This window comes from Schistocerca nitens, chromosome 11 (assembly GCF_023898315.1).
Source record: "Schistocerca nitens isolate TAMUIC-IGC-003100 chromosome 11, iqSchNite1.1, whole genome shotgun sequence".
Taxonomy (NCBI): domain Eukaryota; kingdom Metazoa; phylum Arthropoda; class Insecta; order Orthoptera; family Acrididae; genus Schistocerca; species Schistocerca nitens.
In genome coordinates this window covers 154,061,649-154,078,278 of record NC_064624.1, presented here as the reverse complement: position 1 = coordinate 154,078,278, position 16,630 = coordinate 154,061,649, and the positions used below count along the sequence as shown (strand labels likewise).

At 45.2% G+C, this 16,630-nt stretch overlaps 1 protein-coding gene across 1 annotated transcript in view; it reads left to right on the top strand.

The window, feature by feature from the left end:
- LOC126212813 (something about silencing protein 10) overlaps positions 1–16,630 on the top strand; it is a 195,196-nt gene that overhangs the window by 142,615 nt on the left and 35,951 nt on the right. The window contains exon 7 of the mRNA XM_049940224.1: positions 14,685–14,879. Within this exon, the coding sequence (XP_049796181.1) occupies positions 14,685–14,879 (195 nt within the window). The remainder of the gene's footprint in view (positions 1–14,684; positions 14,880–16,630) is intronic.

The following is a 16,630-nucleotide window of genomic DNA, read 5'->3' as shown; positions in this document are numbered from 1 at the left end:
TTTCACGCTTCCCAATGTTTGTGGGCATATCTCCTGAAGTGTGTGTGTACAGTGATACAATTTTTTAGTTACATTGAGTGATACATGTAGACACTGTCTGCAAAGTGTGTTGCGAATAGAGTTAATAAATGAAGTTTGACTGCACGAACAGCAAAAATGTAATAAGTGATAAACTTTTTTGCTTTAATCATATTTTGGAGGGTGTCAGCGAGAAAAAGGTTTGTCAGGTTTGAAATTATGTGTAAAGTTGGTTCGAAGTCACTAAGTACTGTCTTTCTCAAATACTGGATGAATACAGTGTGGATACTTATGCACTGGCAGTTACACTGCCTCAAAAGAAAGACACAGTTTCTAACTGTAATACTTGTCTTATTATGTTAAACATTTAACATAAGATTGTAGATCCCAGTGAGTGCATTATGACGGCATTTTAAATTCTTAAACTCGGTCAATAGTAACGTGAAATATTGATAATCAAAGGTTTGTTGCCCTCGTCCACTGTTAGATACGCAACCCTCAACTGGTATCGGATTCTGGTTTAGTCATGTAGTAATATACTAGATGAAACAAAAACGATATCCAAACTTTCAGGAAACACAGGTTGGAAATGCTTTATTTTCATGTTTGAGCTAATTTTGTACTTCTCTTCATAATCACATCTATCTTGGGGAACACGCTCATATGTCGATCAGCGACTCCATAGAGTGTTGTGTGCACAACAACCGTATACGTGAAATTAGAAGCGAGGTCAGCGTTGGCCGTAATTTTCGTGGTTTATTGACAGCAAAATCGATTTCGATCACATAATGATCATTTTCAGTGCTGTAGAGTACAAATTTAAAGCTCATAGGCACTGGTGTCAAGTTAATGTGATCATTTCATAGCTTTGGTTACTGATAATTATGTGATCGAAAATCAATTTTGCTGTCAATAAACCATCAATATTACGGCCAGTGCTTACCTTCCTTCTAATTACACTTATATTTTTTGTTAAGTGAACGTTCAGATTATCATCTCAGTTACGTCTGGTTATAATGTACAGTAACTTGTAATTCTTAGGTTCACGACCATTGTTTGTTGTTTGAATTGAATGAAGGTAATGTCGATACGTCATTCACTTCACGCACCGTGTTATTAACGTGCGACAAACTTCACCACTGTAGCAGTGTCGAGCACATAGCGGTGACTGTTTAGTGTTCGTCACAGACTCGGTTTCCTATACATTGCAGTGGAAGTGTATTCAGATGTGGAACTCGTGGTGCCCCTTTGCTTTACCGATTAGCATATGATAATGGCTGTGGCGCTCAAAGTTTGTATTGGAGGAAATTTCCAGAATGACAGTGCGCCTACAGAAGAATGTTCAAAGCTGTCGGTTTACATCTTAGAGAGCACGGAACGTTTAAGCCTACTACTCACAACTGAGGAAGGCTTTGAAGGATGAGGACGCGTCAGCTGGATGACAAACTTCTTTGTGCAGTTGATGACAATTCCAGCATCAGCGAAAGAAAATTAGCAGAAACAAGTAATGTCGACCACATGACCGTTTAAAGACTGCCACACGAGAACCTGCTTATCTGTACCACACATAGCACGTGCCGGCCCTGTCGGCAGCTGATTTTCCTGTGCAGGTACATTTCTGTGAATAGTTCATTCGATAATGGCTCAATCCTCACTTTACTGCAAATTTGCTGTTTCAAAGTAGATGGTTAATGTTTTGGAAGGTTGTAGAAATTGAGCTGTAATGTGGAAATAAAGCATTTCTGGACCCACATCGTATATAACATAGAGTGTATTCTTCCCCTAGATGTGAGGAATGTTTCCTGAAGGTTTGACCATACCTTTTTGTTAGGCCCTGTAGATTAATTTTCATTTTGCCTGTCTGCTACTCAACTTTCTGTGTGATGAGTAGACCAGTTGCATAGAGGTTGTGAGATTTTATGTAGAGAAATTATTACTTGCACTGTTTTGTTCCCAACAGAAAGTATCTTTTTTTTTAAATGGCATTAGTTTTTGGTTTGCCCTCTAATTTATATCACAAGGAGACATAAGAAGTGACCTCCTTCGATTTTCTGAGTACTTACAGGATTTGAAGGTCTGTCCCCAAACATAAAATCCCCAGAGTGGTATGATGCACTTTCCAAATACACTCGGGGGGGAATCATCTTTACAGATTTCCTAGCATTGTTGACTACAGAACATTTTTAGCTTTGTAGCTCAGCCACCTGCACCTCTGTGCGTGGTGTTCTCCTCTTGCAATTGTGAGGTTCTCAGGTGGATTTTCACTAGATATAACTTTTTCTTTTATTTTCATTTGAATTCTGCATTTATTATCAACTTGAGAGTTGCTAATAATTAACAATTTTAATCATTTAATTCATTTTTAACTATGACAATATTATGAAAAGGATAGATTGTTAATCACCATATAGAGGAGATGTTGAGTCACAGGTATGCACAAAAAAAGACTGTTAACAAATACCGCATTTACTCTAATCGAAGCTGCACCCGAATCTAAGCCGCACCTGAAAAATGAGACTCGAAATCAAGGAAAAAAATTTTCCCGAATCTAAGCTGCACTTGAACTTTGAGACTCGAAATTCAAGGGGAGAGAAAAGTTTTAGGCCGTGCCTCCAAGTCGAAACAAAGTTGGTCCATTGTAATATGAGACACAATTTAGGTCGAATGAATGACGATGCAGCTACAGTAGTTCAGTTCGAGTCGTAAGCTTAGGAGTTAAGCTTTACCAGGTAGCCATTGCTGTGCGTCAGGTGCTCCATCCGTATTTATACGGGTACCCATCCCTTTTCACGTGCTTCGTCTGGTTTGAATTGATTACTTATTTTTCTTTGATCTGATAAGTGCCATTCTCTTTGTTATAGGTTCACTCTAAGCTGAAAATGCATTACTGTACTGTGTCATGCATTGTTTGTCGCATTCTGATAATTAGTGTTTACGGCCTGTCTTCGCTCGCAGCATGGCTCGCTTTTGTGCATTAAAAAAAAAAAAAAAAAAAAAAAAAAAAAAAAAAAAAAAAAAAAAAAAAAAACGAGGAATCGTCTCATTAGTGAAACAATGGCAAGAGACTGCTATTTGTTGTTACTTACACTGCTGCTTTCTTTCATAATGATCAACAAGAAACAAATAATAGACTGCAATGATAGAAGATGTTCTGAACGGGAATTTAGCGAAAATTTTATTCCATTTGAAAATCTTTGCAGACGCCTCTTTAGTACATTACATTCTGCACAGAAATTAGAGTCATCTTAGGTTTAAAAATCTAGTCAATTACCGTGCTTCATTTCTGACTGTATCACTATTAGGCATAAGAATAATACGAATATAAACATTACATGATACGTATATTCTTCCGCATTTGCTGTTGTCTCACTCTAGTTTCGTAGTTTATTAAGCAGACAGGATTTAAATGACATAGCAGCAAATACGAAAGAATACATGGTAAAATGTTTTTATTTGTATTATTCTTATGGTGAAGAAAATACTGCATGTGATTCCCAATTCATAAAAGTTCCTATTAGCAACCATCTCTTCTCACAGGTAGGCAAAAATTCATAACGTAGAGTTGGCCTTATTGACAAACATCCCGAAGTCCTGCCAGCTACATTGAAATGCTGCTACTTCAAAGATGAACATTAAGGAATTTGTATTTACTTCATTGGATAATGTATGAAAATGCAGTGGTAGAAACACGGGGCGGAGAAAAAAGCTCGTCTTCCACCTTTTTTTAAATTTATTTACTGACCCAGAGGTTTTGGCACCAGTATTTATCTTTGTGCCTGCAAGGCATGCCTGTGTAGCGCTACATATATTCGACGGCAGAAGTTAGTTGTGGCGGCACTTACCAGCATTTTTCAGAACTTCCGCTTACTTTGCACTCGATTCTAAGCCGCAGGCGGTTTTTTGGATTACAAAAACCGGAAAAAAAGTGCGGCTTACATTCGAGTAAATACGGTAAGCTTTTGATCAAAAGGCCTTCTTCCAAATTACACAAAACACACACACACACACACACACACACACACACACACACACACTCCTGTAAACCCAGCTCATACACACGACTACTGTCTCTGGCTGTTGGAGCCAACTCTTCTTTTGTTGTGCCTGTCTGCGACTCAACCTCTCCACTGTATGGTGAGTAGGAATCTGCTCTTTTCATAATATTGTCATTATTTCATCCTGGATTTGCCATTGTTTCATTTTTAACCACCAGTCACACAAAACTGCTAATAGTCATTATTAAATATGGAACAAAACGTGAAATACAAAATAAAGATTGTTTTTATTTCTTGAGATTATGAATAAATACAAACACAATATTAAAAATGTACAATTGGTACATATAATTTTTTCTTTGAACAACAAGACATTTTGCATTTTTCTACCATATCTTATTTTATTAAACTTTTTCATGTGATTACTAATTAAAAACAAAAATATAATAGGACATTATTATCCATCATTTGTTAATTAACATCCCAATTTGATGATAAAGTTAAATAAGGTATGTCCAGTAAAACTCAAACCAGCAACCTTGGTACTAGCTGCTCAGTTAAAGTGTAGAATTTTTTTTATACTTGACAGCTTTTGGAAGTAATCAAAGGTGCTCTCTCTCTCTCTCTCTCTCTCTCTCTCTCTCTCTCTCTCTCTCTCATTACAGTCATTTTAAGAAGCACATTATACAGCTTCAGGAAATTGATGTTGAAACGTTTCTCTCTTTCTCTACGAATTGATGGTACATGGAAAGATTATTGGAGATAACTACTAAGAAAAGCTTTTCCAGTATGTCACAGTAAAGAAAATTACTGATTGTTGTTCATTTCCAGAATGAACAAGAAAAATGTCCATAGATGACAGACATAAACAAAAAATATGAGAACATAAAATTATTTATTACTGATAACAGATGCAAATTGCTGTCCAATAATGTTGTGGGGCAGAAGACCTTCAGGCCATTGAAACGATTGCCAATGTCATTGTTCAGTGGAAATTGACCGATCATCTTAACATTATTTTTACATAAAGATATATGCAAGAAATGAAAAGAGATGATGGGCAATTCGATCTCAGTGTGGTTTGACTTAGGGATATGCAAATAAGTAATGAAAGAACACATAACATGTCTGTTTGTTGTACCCTTTAACAATTTGTCACCAATCCTTTCTTTACTGGTTGTGAACAGAAAGACACAAATATTCGTAACCCCTTGCGGGTTCGGGGGTTAGAATAGGCCTGCGGTATTCCTGCCTGCCGTAAGAGGCGACTAAAAGGAGTCTCAAATGTTTCGGCCTATACGTGATGGTCCCCTCTCGGGTTTGACCTCCATCTTTTCAAATTCTTCCGAAGATCGAGCCAATTGGGGAAGGGCGCCTTACACGGTGCATTTTGACCATCGTGCATTGAGACCGCTAGCCAGATTTACCGTCATCGCATTGCTGTCCTGCCCGTTCTCCATCTCTCGGGTGAGGATACATTCCTGGGTGCAATTTCCACTATGCACTGTGCAGTGTTGCTTTTTGTGGAGGCGACAACTGTGGACTTCATTGCATCTAATATCCAGCACGGTAGCCAGTCCGTTGTGGTGGGGTCGCCATGTACCCTGTCGGTTGTAGCCCCCTGACAACACAGGGATCGCTCTACTGATGCCTGCGCCGTTAACTCCCCAGGTATGCCGAGGAGTAGATGCCCGTCTCCCTGGGGCATCGGGACGGCAACGGCCATCCTGCCAGGTGGTCTTTGCTGTGGCTGGGTGGCGCCTGTGAGGAGGGCCCTTGGTCGGAGTAGGTGGCATCAGGGCGGATGACCCGCAATGAAGTGTGGTACATTGTCTCTCGCTGGTGGCCAGCCGCCAGCAGTCTCTAAGCGTTTGAGGGCTCACTTTAGAGCTAACGTGTATGGCCCCAAATCGTTCATCTCCATGGCCACACCGTGGGAGGAACGAAAGGCTACGAATGACAGCGAAACGTATTCGCCCCGGTATCTCATCTGTACCGGAGCTGACGGGGAATCCTTTGTGTACGTGAAACCTCTGTTCTTTGTAGAGCATTTAGAGGACAAGTTCGGGGAGGTGGAGGGCTTGTCCAAAATGCAGTCAGGGTCAGTCTCGATAAAAACGGCATCCTCTGCCCAGTCACGAACCTCGCTCGCTTGTAAGAAGCTGGGGGATGTTTCTGTTACTATCACCCCCCGTAAAAGCTTAAATATGGTCCAGAGAATTATTTTCCACAGGGATCTCCTTTTACAGTCCGATGACGAGCTGCGCGCCAACTTAGAGCGACGAGGTGTCCAGTTCGTCTGGCGCGTCCACCGGGGTCCGAGGGATGATCAAGTTGCCACCGGTGCCTTCATCTCGGCCTTCGAGGATGACACATTACCTGAGAAGGTCAAGGTGATGGTCTACTGCTGTGATGTCAAGCCATATATCCCTCCCCCGATGCGGTGCTTCAAGTGTCGGAAGTTGGGCCATATGTCTTCCTGCTGTGCTTCCGGCCTCATATATCGCGATTGTGGTCATCCATCCTCTAGTACCTCCCACCGCGGAAGTCGAACACGCTCCACAACAAATGGACGTGGCCAGCCCATAGAGGGCTCCGCGTCAGCGGCGGCTCTTCAGGGCAGCGGCTCTCGCGCAGCGAGGATGCCACCGCTACGCCACGTGCAGACCGCGGCCAATAGCCGCTCCCTCCAGTTTCGTATATAGGGACCCGCTCTGCCCTAGTCCAGTCAGTCTGGTACTCACTCTGGATTGCTTCTCTATCTCGGCGGTACTGCGTTCTGGTCGTTGCTCGTTGTTGACATTTGCCTGGCTCTGGTTCCAAGTGGATTTACTGTTGGTGTTTGGTGTTGTGGTTTCTACCAGCCTCCGTTGTTTATCTCTTCCTTGTTGTGTCGGTCATAGTCTGTTGTCGTTGGTCTGTCGTCCGACTCGTCCTTGTGTTTACCCGGTGGTGCGTGCTCCACCGCCGCTGGCTTCCCCACCTGGCAGCTCCGATCTGCAGCCCGAGGCGTTCCCGTGGTTGGTTTTGGTTACTACACATCCCATCCTGATACTCCGTGTGCCCCACCTCCCATCTGTGTCAACTGCGGAGAGCATCCCCCTTGCTCGCCGGACTGTAAGATTCTACAGAAGGAAAGGAAAATGATGGAATACGAGACCCTGGACCGACCGACCTACACTGAGGCTAAGTGGAAATTTGAACGACTTAATCCAGTACGCAAGACGTCATCTTATGCCGTCATTGTCACTCCTGCTACAGTTCCCATAGCTGCGCCACATACCGTCAGCTCTCAGAGCCAGAGGACCACACCTGCCCCCTTGACGGTGGGGGCCACTTCTCTCTCTGTTGCTCCCACACCACCTACCTCGGGAGCAGCACCCCCTCAACTGCCGGGGACACCGGTCCCCACTTCTAAGCCGGAGAAGTGTAAGTCTTCTTCGGTTTCTCTCGCTAGCAATGGATCCCTTGGGTCACTCCCTTCCCAGGTTCCTACCAGCGGCACAGCAGACACCCACCAGTGGCTGAAGAAGCCACAGGTCGCTGGTCGTCGAGCTTCGTGATCCTCTTCGCTCCCGGCGACTGACTCGACAGAGCCCTCCCGGCAAGGGCTACCAAAGGAACAGCACGAGAAAGCGAAATTGAAGACCTCTAAGGCCGAGGAACCTGCGGTGGCACCGACTCCACCGCTACCTACGAGTTCTGCATCTGAGGATGAGGTGGAGATTCTTGCGTCCGCTGAGGAGCTCGATCTCGCCGGTTCTTCGGACGTGACGGACGTCACTCCTGTCGATACTCGATCGGTGGCAGCAGGTGACCTGGCGACGTAATTTGCCTCCTCGGTCCCTTCACGCCTTCTTCGGCCGTGGACAGTGTCATCCTCCAGTGGAACTGCAGCAGTTTCTTCCACCACCTTACTGAGCTCCGACAACTTCTCAGCCTTCACCCTTTCTTCTGCACTACTCTTCAAGAAACTCGGTTTCCGGTGATGCGAACCCCCGCCCTCCGTGGCTATTGGGGTTATTATCAGAACCGGGCAGCTTACGAGAGGGTATCTGGTGGCGTCTGCATCTACGTCCTTCACTCCCTTCACAGCGAGGCTGTCCCTCTGCAGTCACCTTTAGAGGCTGTCGCTGTTCGGGTGTGGACGCCTCAGGCTGTTACTGTCTGCAGTCTCTATCTTCCACCGGATGGTGATGTCCCGCAGCATGTCCTGGCTGCACTGATAGCCAAATTGCCGCCACCTTTTCTGTTACTGGGCGACTTCAACACCAATAACCCTTTGTGGGGTGGATTGGTGGCAAGAGGCAGAGGCACTGTCACTGAGAAAGTGTTGGCACAGCTCAATCTTTCCATTTTAAATGACGGTGCCTTCACCCATTTCAGTGTGGCGCACGGCACATACTCAGCCATCGACCTTTCGATCTGCAGCCCTAGCCCCTTACCGTCTGTCCAATGGAATGTGCATGACGACCTCTGTGGTAGTGACCACTTTCCGATCTTTCCGTCGCTGCCACAGCGTCACTCTTCTGGGCGCCCTAGCGGATGGGCTATGAATAAGGCTGACTGGGACTTGTTCTCCTCCATTTCCACTATTGAGCCTCTTTCCAATGAAGCCATAGATGCGGTGGTTGACTCGGTCACCACCGGCACCGTTACTGCCGCAGAATCTGCCGTTCCCCGTTCTTCTGGGTCCCCTCGGCAGAGGACTGTGCCTTGGTGGTCGCCTGAGATCGCCGAGGTGATTAAAGATCGCCAGCGGGCGTCACAAGCGGCATCCCTCATTAGAAAATCTCATTGCCTTTAAACGGCTGCGTGCGCGGGCCTGCCGCATCATTCGCCAACAAAATCAGTAGTGCTGGGAAAGGTATGTCTCCACCATTGGCCTCCATATCTCTCCATCGCAGGTTTGGGCTGAGATCAGGCGACTCTATAGCTATCGGACCCCTGTCAGCGTTTGTGCACTCTCACTGAATGGAGCAGTTTGTACTGACTCCGACATAATTGCAAACCGCTTAGCAGACCATTTTACTCACAGTTCCACTTGTGCGAATTACCCACTGGTCTTCCGCTCTGTGAAAGAGCGGTTGGAACGTCGGAGTCTTTCATTTCACACGTACCGTCCTGAATCCTACAATGTTCAGTTCAGTGAGTGGGAATTCCACAGTGCCCTAGCCACTTGCCCTGATACGGCTCCCGGGCCAGATCGCATCCACTGTCAGATGCTCAAACACCTCTCAGCGGACTGCCAGCGATGTCTGCTAGACGTTTACAACCCTATCTGGGTCGAGGGTGAATTCCCGCCGCAATGGTGGGAAAGCATCGTAATCCCCGTTTTGAAACCTGGCAAGAACCCACTGGAGGTGGACAGCTACCGTCCCATTAGCCTCACCAACGTTCTTTGCAAGTTGCTCAAACGCACGGTGAGCCGGCAGTTGAGTTGGGTACTCGAGCCTCGGGGCCTTCTGGCACTGTCTCAGGGTGGGTTCCGTAAGGGCCGCTCTGCCGCCAATAATCTGGTGAGCCTGGAGTCTGCCATCCGTACGGCCTTTGCCTACCGTCAGCACCTCGTCACTGTCTTTTTTGACATCCTCTCTACGCTTCACGGTTGGGGTCTTTGGGGTCCGCTGCCGATTTTCATACGAAATTTTCTGCCGCATCGTACCTTCCGCGTGCAAGTTGCGGCCTCCCATAGTTCCCCCCAAGTTCAGGAGAACGGGGTACCACAGGGATCTGTCTTAAGTACCTGCCTGTTTTTAATTGCAATTAATGGGCTCGCTGTGGTGGTGGGAATGTCTGTCTCAGCTTCCTCGTATGGTGACGACTTCTGCCTCTACTATAGCTCCACTGGCGTTGCAGCTGCTGAATGTCAGCTGCAGGGCGCTATCCGCAAGGCGCAGTCTCGGGCTGTAGCGCACGGCTTCCAGTTTTCGGCTGCTGAGACCTGCGCTATGCATTTCTGCCGGCGATGCACTGTTCACCCTGAGCCACGGCTTTATCTTGACAGCGAACCTCTTGCTGTGGTGGCGACACATCAGTTTTGGGTGTGGTTTTTGATGCCCGATTGACTCAGCCCCCTCATATTCGGCAGCTCAAAAAGATTTGTTTGCAGCATCTTAATGCTCTGCGTTGCTTGAGCCACACCAGCTGGGCTGCCGATCGGTCTACCCTCTTACGGCTCTTCCAGGCATTAATTCAGTCCCGTCTGGATTATGGGAGCCCGGCTTATGCTTCAGCATCCCCTTCCGCGTTGTAGGTGCTGGACTCTATCCTCCACAGCGGGATACGACTGGAGCTTTCTGGACAAGCCCTGTGAACAGCATCCTTGTGGAGGCAGGTGTCCCCCCACTGTGGTTACGGCACCAACGTTTACTTGCCGCTTATGCTACATGCGTTTGTAACTTGCCTGGGCATCCCAATTATCATGTCCTGTTCCCTGAGTCTGTCGGCCATCTCCCAGAACATCGGTCCGTCGGGTTGTACGATCGCAGTTCGCGTCAGAGAGCTTCTCTCCGGGCTTGAGGTTTTCCCTCTTCCAACTCTTTTCCGGGCCTCTCTGCGTACACCCCCGTAGTGTGTGCCCCGCCCGTGCCTTCGGCTCGAATTGGCACAGGGCTCGAAGGACTCGGTCCCTCCTGAGGCCTTCCGCCACCGCTTTCTTTCCATCTTTGACACATATCAGGGCTGTGGCGTCGTCTACACCGATGGTTACTGGTCGTGTCGGTTATGCTCTCACTCTAGGGGACCATTACGAACAACACTCATTGCCGGCTGGCTGCAGCATTTTCACTGCTGAGCTGGTCGCCATCTCCTGTGCCCTAGAGTATATCGGCTCCTGCTCAGGTGAGTCCTTCGTTATCTGCCGTGACTCCCTGAGCGGTTTACGAGCTATGGACCAGTGTTTCCCTCACTCTCGTCTGGTGATGGCTATCCAGGAGTCCCTCCACACTCTCGCTCGTTGCGGCCGCTCTGCGGTCTTTGTGTGGACCCCTGGTCATGTCGGCATCCCGGGCAATGAACGTGTTGACGTGCTGGCCAAACAGGCTGTCTGTGTACCGACCTTATCGATTGGGCTTTCGGAGAGTGACCTCGGGGCAGTTTTGCAGCAGAACATACTTCGCACCTGGGGTGAAGAAAGGTGCACCCTGCCTGCACCAAACTTCGGGCCATCGAGGAGGCTACCCGTGTGTGGTGCTCCTCCTTGCAGTACTCTCGCGAGGAGTCTGTTGTCCTCTGCCAGCTGCGCATTCGCCACATCCGGATGACGCACGGCCACTTATTGCACCGTGAGGACCCACCTCTATGTCTCTGCGGATCTGCTTTGACGGTGGTCCACATTTTGTTGGACTGTCCCCTTTTAGCTGTGCTCAGGCAGACGTTTGCACTGCGTGATACACTCCCTGCCCTTTTAACAGATGACACTGCCGTGGCAGGCTTATTTTTGCGTTTTATTCGGGCCGGGTTTTTTATCACTTAATCTGAGTGTTGGTCATTTTTTTGTTATGAGTCTGGCCTTTGGCCTACGATTTTAGACTGGGTTATTTTTTTTTTTAGTGTGTTTCTAGGTGGTTGGCTTTTCCTGTTTTGTCTCTATGGTCGGCCAACCACTGTCACACTCTGTGTGATTTTAATTCCTTTTGTCTGGTATCTGTCTGCGTCTTTCTTGTCCTGTGTCGTCTGTTGTCATATCCGTTGTTCGTTTTTATTCTATGTGGGTGTTTGAGGTTTTGGAAAAAGGGACCGATGACCGTAGCAGTCTGGTCCCTTCAATCCCACAAACCAACCAACCAAATATTCCTACACAGTAATAGTTGTCATCACAAGAATCAATAAGGTGTGCTTTTCTAAATAAACTTGACTTATGCATTTCAAGTAAATATCACATATTTAACTATACACAGAGGTAACCACAGACCGCTCAAAATAATTATGTAAATAATCATTGCTTGTTTCTTTACTGATTCTATACATTGTTCATCTCTGCTTGGCTCTCTTAGCAAAATGTCTCTGGCCAAATGATATCATTGCTACTTTAATTACAAAAGTATTTTGTTACATATAAAAAAACAGAAATACATTTCTGTAAATACAGTTTTGAAATCACTTTCAGGGCAAGGCATCATAGGCGTCTTTCATGTGAAATGTGTTTTATTCATCTCATAATGTACACAATTTCAGAAAATATGTCTGATGTACAGGAGACATGTCAAGGTTACAATTTGCTTATTTAAAATTTTGTCACACTTACAATAATACTTTGTGGATCGTTTACTTACTCACTATTTGTCAAACGTACAGTATTTACATCTACTATAAGTATCATAAATTTTTATTCCATTTTAGGGACTTCGTCCTTCATGAAATCTTCCACAGAGTAGCAGCATCATTCAATTAGAAAATCACGTAACTTGCTTTTTTAAATATTTATCTTCATATTCATTATGTCACACCCTTTTATTGTGTTGTGAATTTTCACGGCTATATACTGAGGAGTCTGAGCATGCAGTTTTAAGTGATGAGAGGTGAGCATAAAGTTCTCTTTATGTCTTGTGTCATATGAGTGTTCAAAACGTTTTTTTAAATAGATCAGCTCTGCTGCGTAGGAAAAGAACCACCTCAAAGATGTATAAAGAGGGGACAGTTAATATTTTTAGATCTTTAAATAATGGTCGACACACCCTCAGCTGTGCAGAGCACATGTTGCAAATCATACTATTTTGCAACTTTAAAATTTGTGTAACATTTCCCGAGTTCCCCAAAAAATTATTCCGTATCGAATAACCGATTCAAAGTAGCTATAATATGCTATTTTCCTGGTGGCCATATCAGTGGCACAGGCTAAAATTTCCATTGCAAATGCAAGGCTGTTTAATTTATTTGCTAGATATTCTATATGAGAATTCCAACTCAAAGTTCTGTGTAAGTTTATTCCCAGGAACGTGACTGAGTCAAGTTCTTCCTTTTTTTGATTGTTGTGAGTGACACAGATTTCTTCAGTTTTTGAATGTTTGGTTTTAAATCTCATCATGTGGGTTTTTGAAATGTATAGCCTTAAGCAATTTTGACTGAACCAAGTTTCCAGGTTACTTAATAAATAATGATCCTATGTAATGTTTTAGTGTCCAGGTAACAGTGTTCAGATCCTATAAGCACGAAGAGAATTGAAGGTGGCAAGTCCGTGGGGGTTCCCAGTTGCCGAAAAGCCGTCGTGTAACACTGTCTGCCGAGGCATTGCTACTGTGCTGAGTTCCCCCGTGCTGACCCGACTGTCGGGAAGTAGTGCGGTTAAAGGAACGGCGCCGCCCACTCTGTCCAGTCCACAGCTACTGTGGCTACGTGTCTTACCTGTCTGTTCCTAAGGACTGGAAAGTAGCACAGGTCACACCAATATTCAAGAAAGGAAATAGGACTAACCCATTGAGTTACAGATCCATATCGCTGACCTCAACTTGCAGTAGAATTTTGGAGCATATACTGCACTCGAACATTGTGAATCACCTTGAAGAAAATGACTTATTGATACATAACCAACACAGATTCAGAAAATATTGTTCTTGTGCAACACAGCTAGCTCTTTATTCCCATGAAGTAATGAGTGCTGTCGATAAGGGATATCAGATCGATTCCATATTCCTAGAGTTCTGGAAGGCTTTTGATACCGTTTCTCACAAGCGACTATTAATCAAATTGCGTGCGTATGGAGTATCGTCTCAGTTGTGTGACTGGATTCGTGATTTCCTCTCAGAGAGGTCACAGTTCGTAGTGATGGATGGTAAATCATCGAGTAGAACAGAAGTGATATCTGGTGTTCCGCAAGGTAGTGTCGCAGGCCCTCTGCTGTTCCTGATTTACATAAATGATCTATGTGATAATCTGAGCAGCCCCCTTAGATTGTTTGCAGATGACACTATAATTTACCGTCTAGTAAAATCATCAGACGATCAATTCCAATTACAAAATGATCTAGAGAGAATTTCTGTGTGGTGCGAAAAGTGGCAATTGGCACTAAACAAAGAAAAATGTGAGGTCATCCACATGGGTATACAATAAATCGCACAAATCTAAGGGCTGTCAATTTGACTAAATACCTAGGAATTACAACTACGAGCACCTTAAATTTGAAAGACCACATAGATAATATTGTGGGGAAGGCGAAACAAAGACTGTGCTTTGTTGGCAGAATGCTTAGAAGATGCGACAAACCCACTAAAGAGACAGCCTGCATTACACTTGTCCGTCCTCTGCTGGATTATTGCTGTGCAGTTTGGGATCCTTACCAGGTAGGATTGACGGAGGACATCGAAAAAGTGCAGAGAAGGGCAGCTCGTTTCGTGTTGTCGTGCAATAGGGGTTGGAGTCTTACTCGTATGATATGCGGCAAGATCTATTTACGAACTTTCAATCACCAACTTTCTCATCCGAATACGAAAATATTTTGTTGACACCCACCTACGTGGGGAGAAATGATCATCACAGTAAAATAAGAGAAACCGGAGATCGAACGGAAAGATTTAGGTGTTCCTTTTTCCCACGCGCCATTCGAGAGTGGAATGCTAGAGAAGTAGTATGAAAATGGTTCGATGAACCCTCTGCCGGGTACTTAAGTGTGAAATGCAGGGTAACCGTGTGGATGTGGATGTTACTGAAGGGTCTGCTCTTTGTGGTTCACAGCTACTGCAGCAACGTGTCGTTCTACCTGCTGCTGAAGGCCCTGCGCACACCCGTGGCGGCACATCCCGTGGTGGGGCGGCTGGCCAAATACCGCAAGCTGTTGGCGCAGGCGGAGGGCGTCTTCCGGGAGGTGGTGCGGCCGCAGCTGGCCACCGTCCTCGCTGCCGACTGGGACACCGTGGCGGCCTCTGCGCGGTAAGTAGCTGTCCCGGCTTTATGACTGTACGTATTAAATTGTGGGGTGTGACTGCCGGCCCGTACCCGACTTTGAGATGCAAAAGTATTTGGTATTTAACCACGTGTACTGTGCGATTCTTTAGTACCTCCGGGGTTCGGGAGACATCTGCCCAAAAACTGTGACACGTAGACAAAATAGACCTGTAGTACTAGATAGAGCATCCCTTGAGCTTTTAACTCACATTACAGATGCTGTATGTGGGCCCCCATGTGTGATGCAGCAAAAGTCTTTATGATAGTCGAACTCCTGCGTTGTATATCCTGACATGTTTGGGTCAATATCAGTGACCCCAACTCTTTCAAATTGAGTGGTAGTTTCAAAGCCACCCTTTACTGCCATATAATTAAAATATTGTCCTGCCATATAATTAAAATAATGTGCTGCCTTATAATTAAATTATTGTGAAATAACTATAATAATAAAAGAACAGTCACAGTTTTGTCTTTGCACATAAGATGTAGGATCGATCAAAAGAAATTGCAGGGCAAGGGTGCTAGTTCTACAGGGTGGTCCAAAAGTCCGGAAACACCCTCATTAAATTCATATGGAGTAGCAAACAAGGAAACAGAGTCCCTACACAAGAGGAACGGGAAGGGAGATATTTATATGCTATGCTACCAACATGTCGGCCATCTTGAAAGCCGCCGTCTTGGATTCAACTCCAAATTTTCAAATTGGAATGTGGTCATCTGACATATCAAACAGATAGAGAATTTCACCAGAAAAACAATGCCATTGTTATTTTGAACGTAGCTTTATTCATTCTCGGGTTATAGCCAGTTACATGTGGCAGCGGTGGGACGCTCGGCAGCATGTGTGTTACGTGCCGAAGAGACATTACACCGATGTTACAGTTGCGGACTCTTGCTAAATGATGCCAACACTCTCACTGTTGTTGCTTCATCAGTGGCGGATTTTGGTCTCCCAGCCTTAGGTTTATCTGCAACAGAACCTGTTTCTCGGAATTTGGTCAAAAGCTTGGCAGCTGCGCTATGAGTGATGGGCTGTCTGGTTGGGGGTCGACTGTTGAAATCCTCAGCAATGACCCGTGTGCTTCTTTCTCCTGATATCAAGTTGATTTCAATGCGTTCTTCATGTGTTAAGGACATTTTGTAACTTGTAAATAAGGAAACAGCGATTAAAACATTAGCATGAGTAAATGATACCTAACACATACACATGTAACATATCAGGCATAGGGTAGTCACTTTGCACCGTTTCAGACTCCATTTCATGACTTCTCAGTACGTAATACTCACGCTGCCGAGCGTCCCACTGCTGCCGCAAGTAATTGGCTCTAACCCGAGAATGAATAAAGCTATGTTTAAAATAACAACGGCATTGTTTTTCTGGTGAAATTCTCTATCTGTTTGATATGTCACATGACCACATTCCCATTTGAAATTTTGGAGTGGCTTTCAAGACGGCCGTCATGTTGGTGGCATAGCCTAAAAGTTTCCCCCTTCCCGTTCCTCGTGTGTAGGGACTCTGTTTCCTTGTTTGCTACTCCATTTGGATTTTATCAGGGTGTTTCCAGACTTTTAGACCACCCTGTACTGGGTGATTTAAAAACAAATATTTCTATTCCATTAACACACCATGTAACGGAAGTCAGTAGTTGAAAATAATACTGCTCTTAAGTTTTTTGCTGCTGCTGCTGCTGGCTGCTGCTGTTGTTGTTGTTCCTCGTTGTCCTAAAATAAAATGG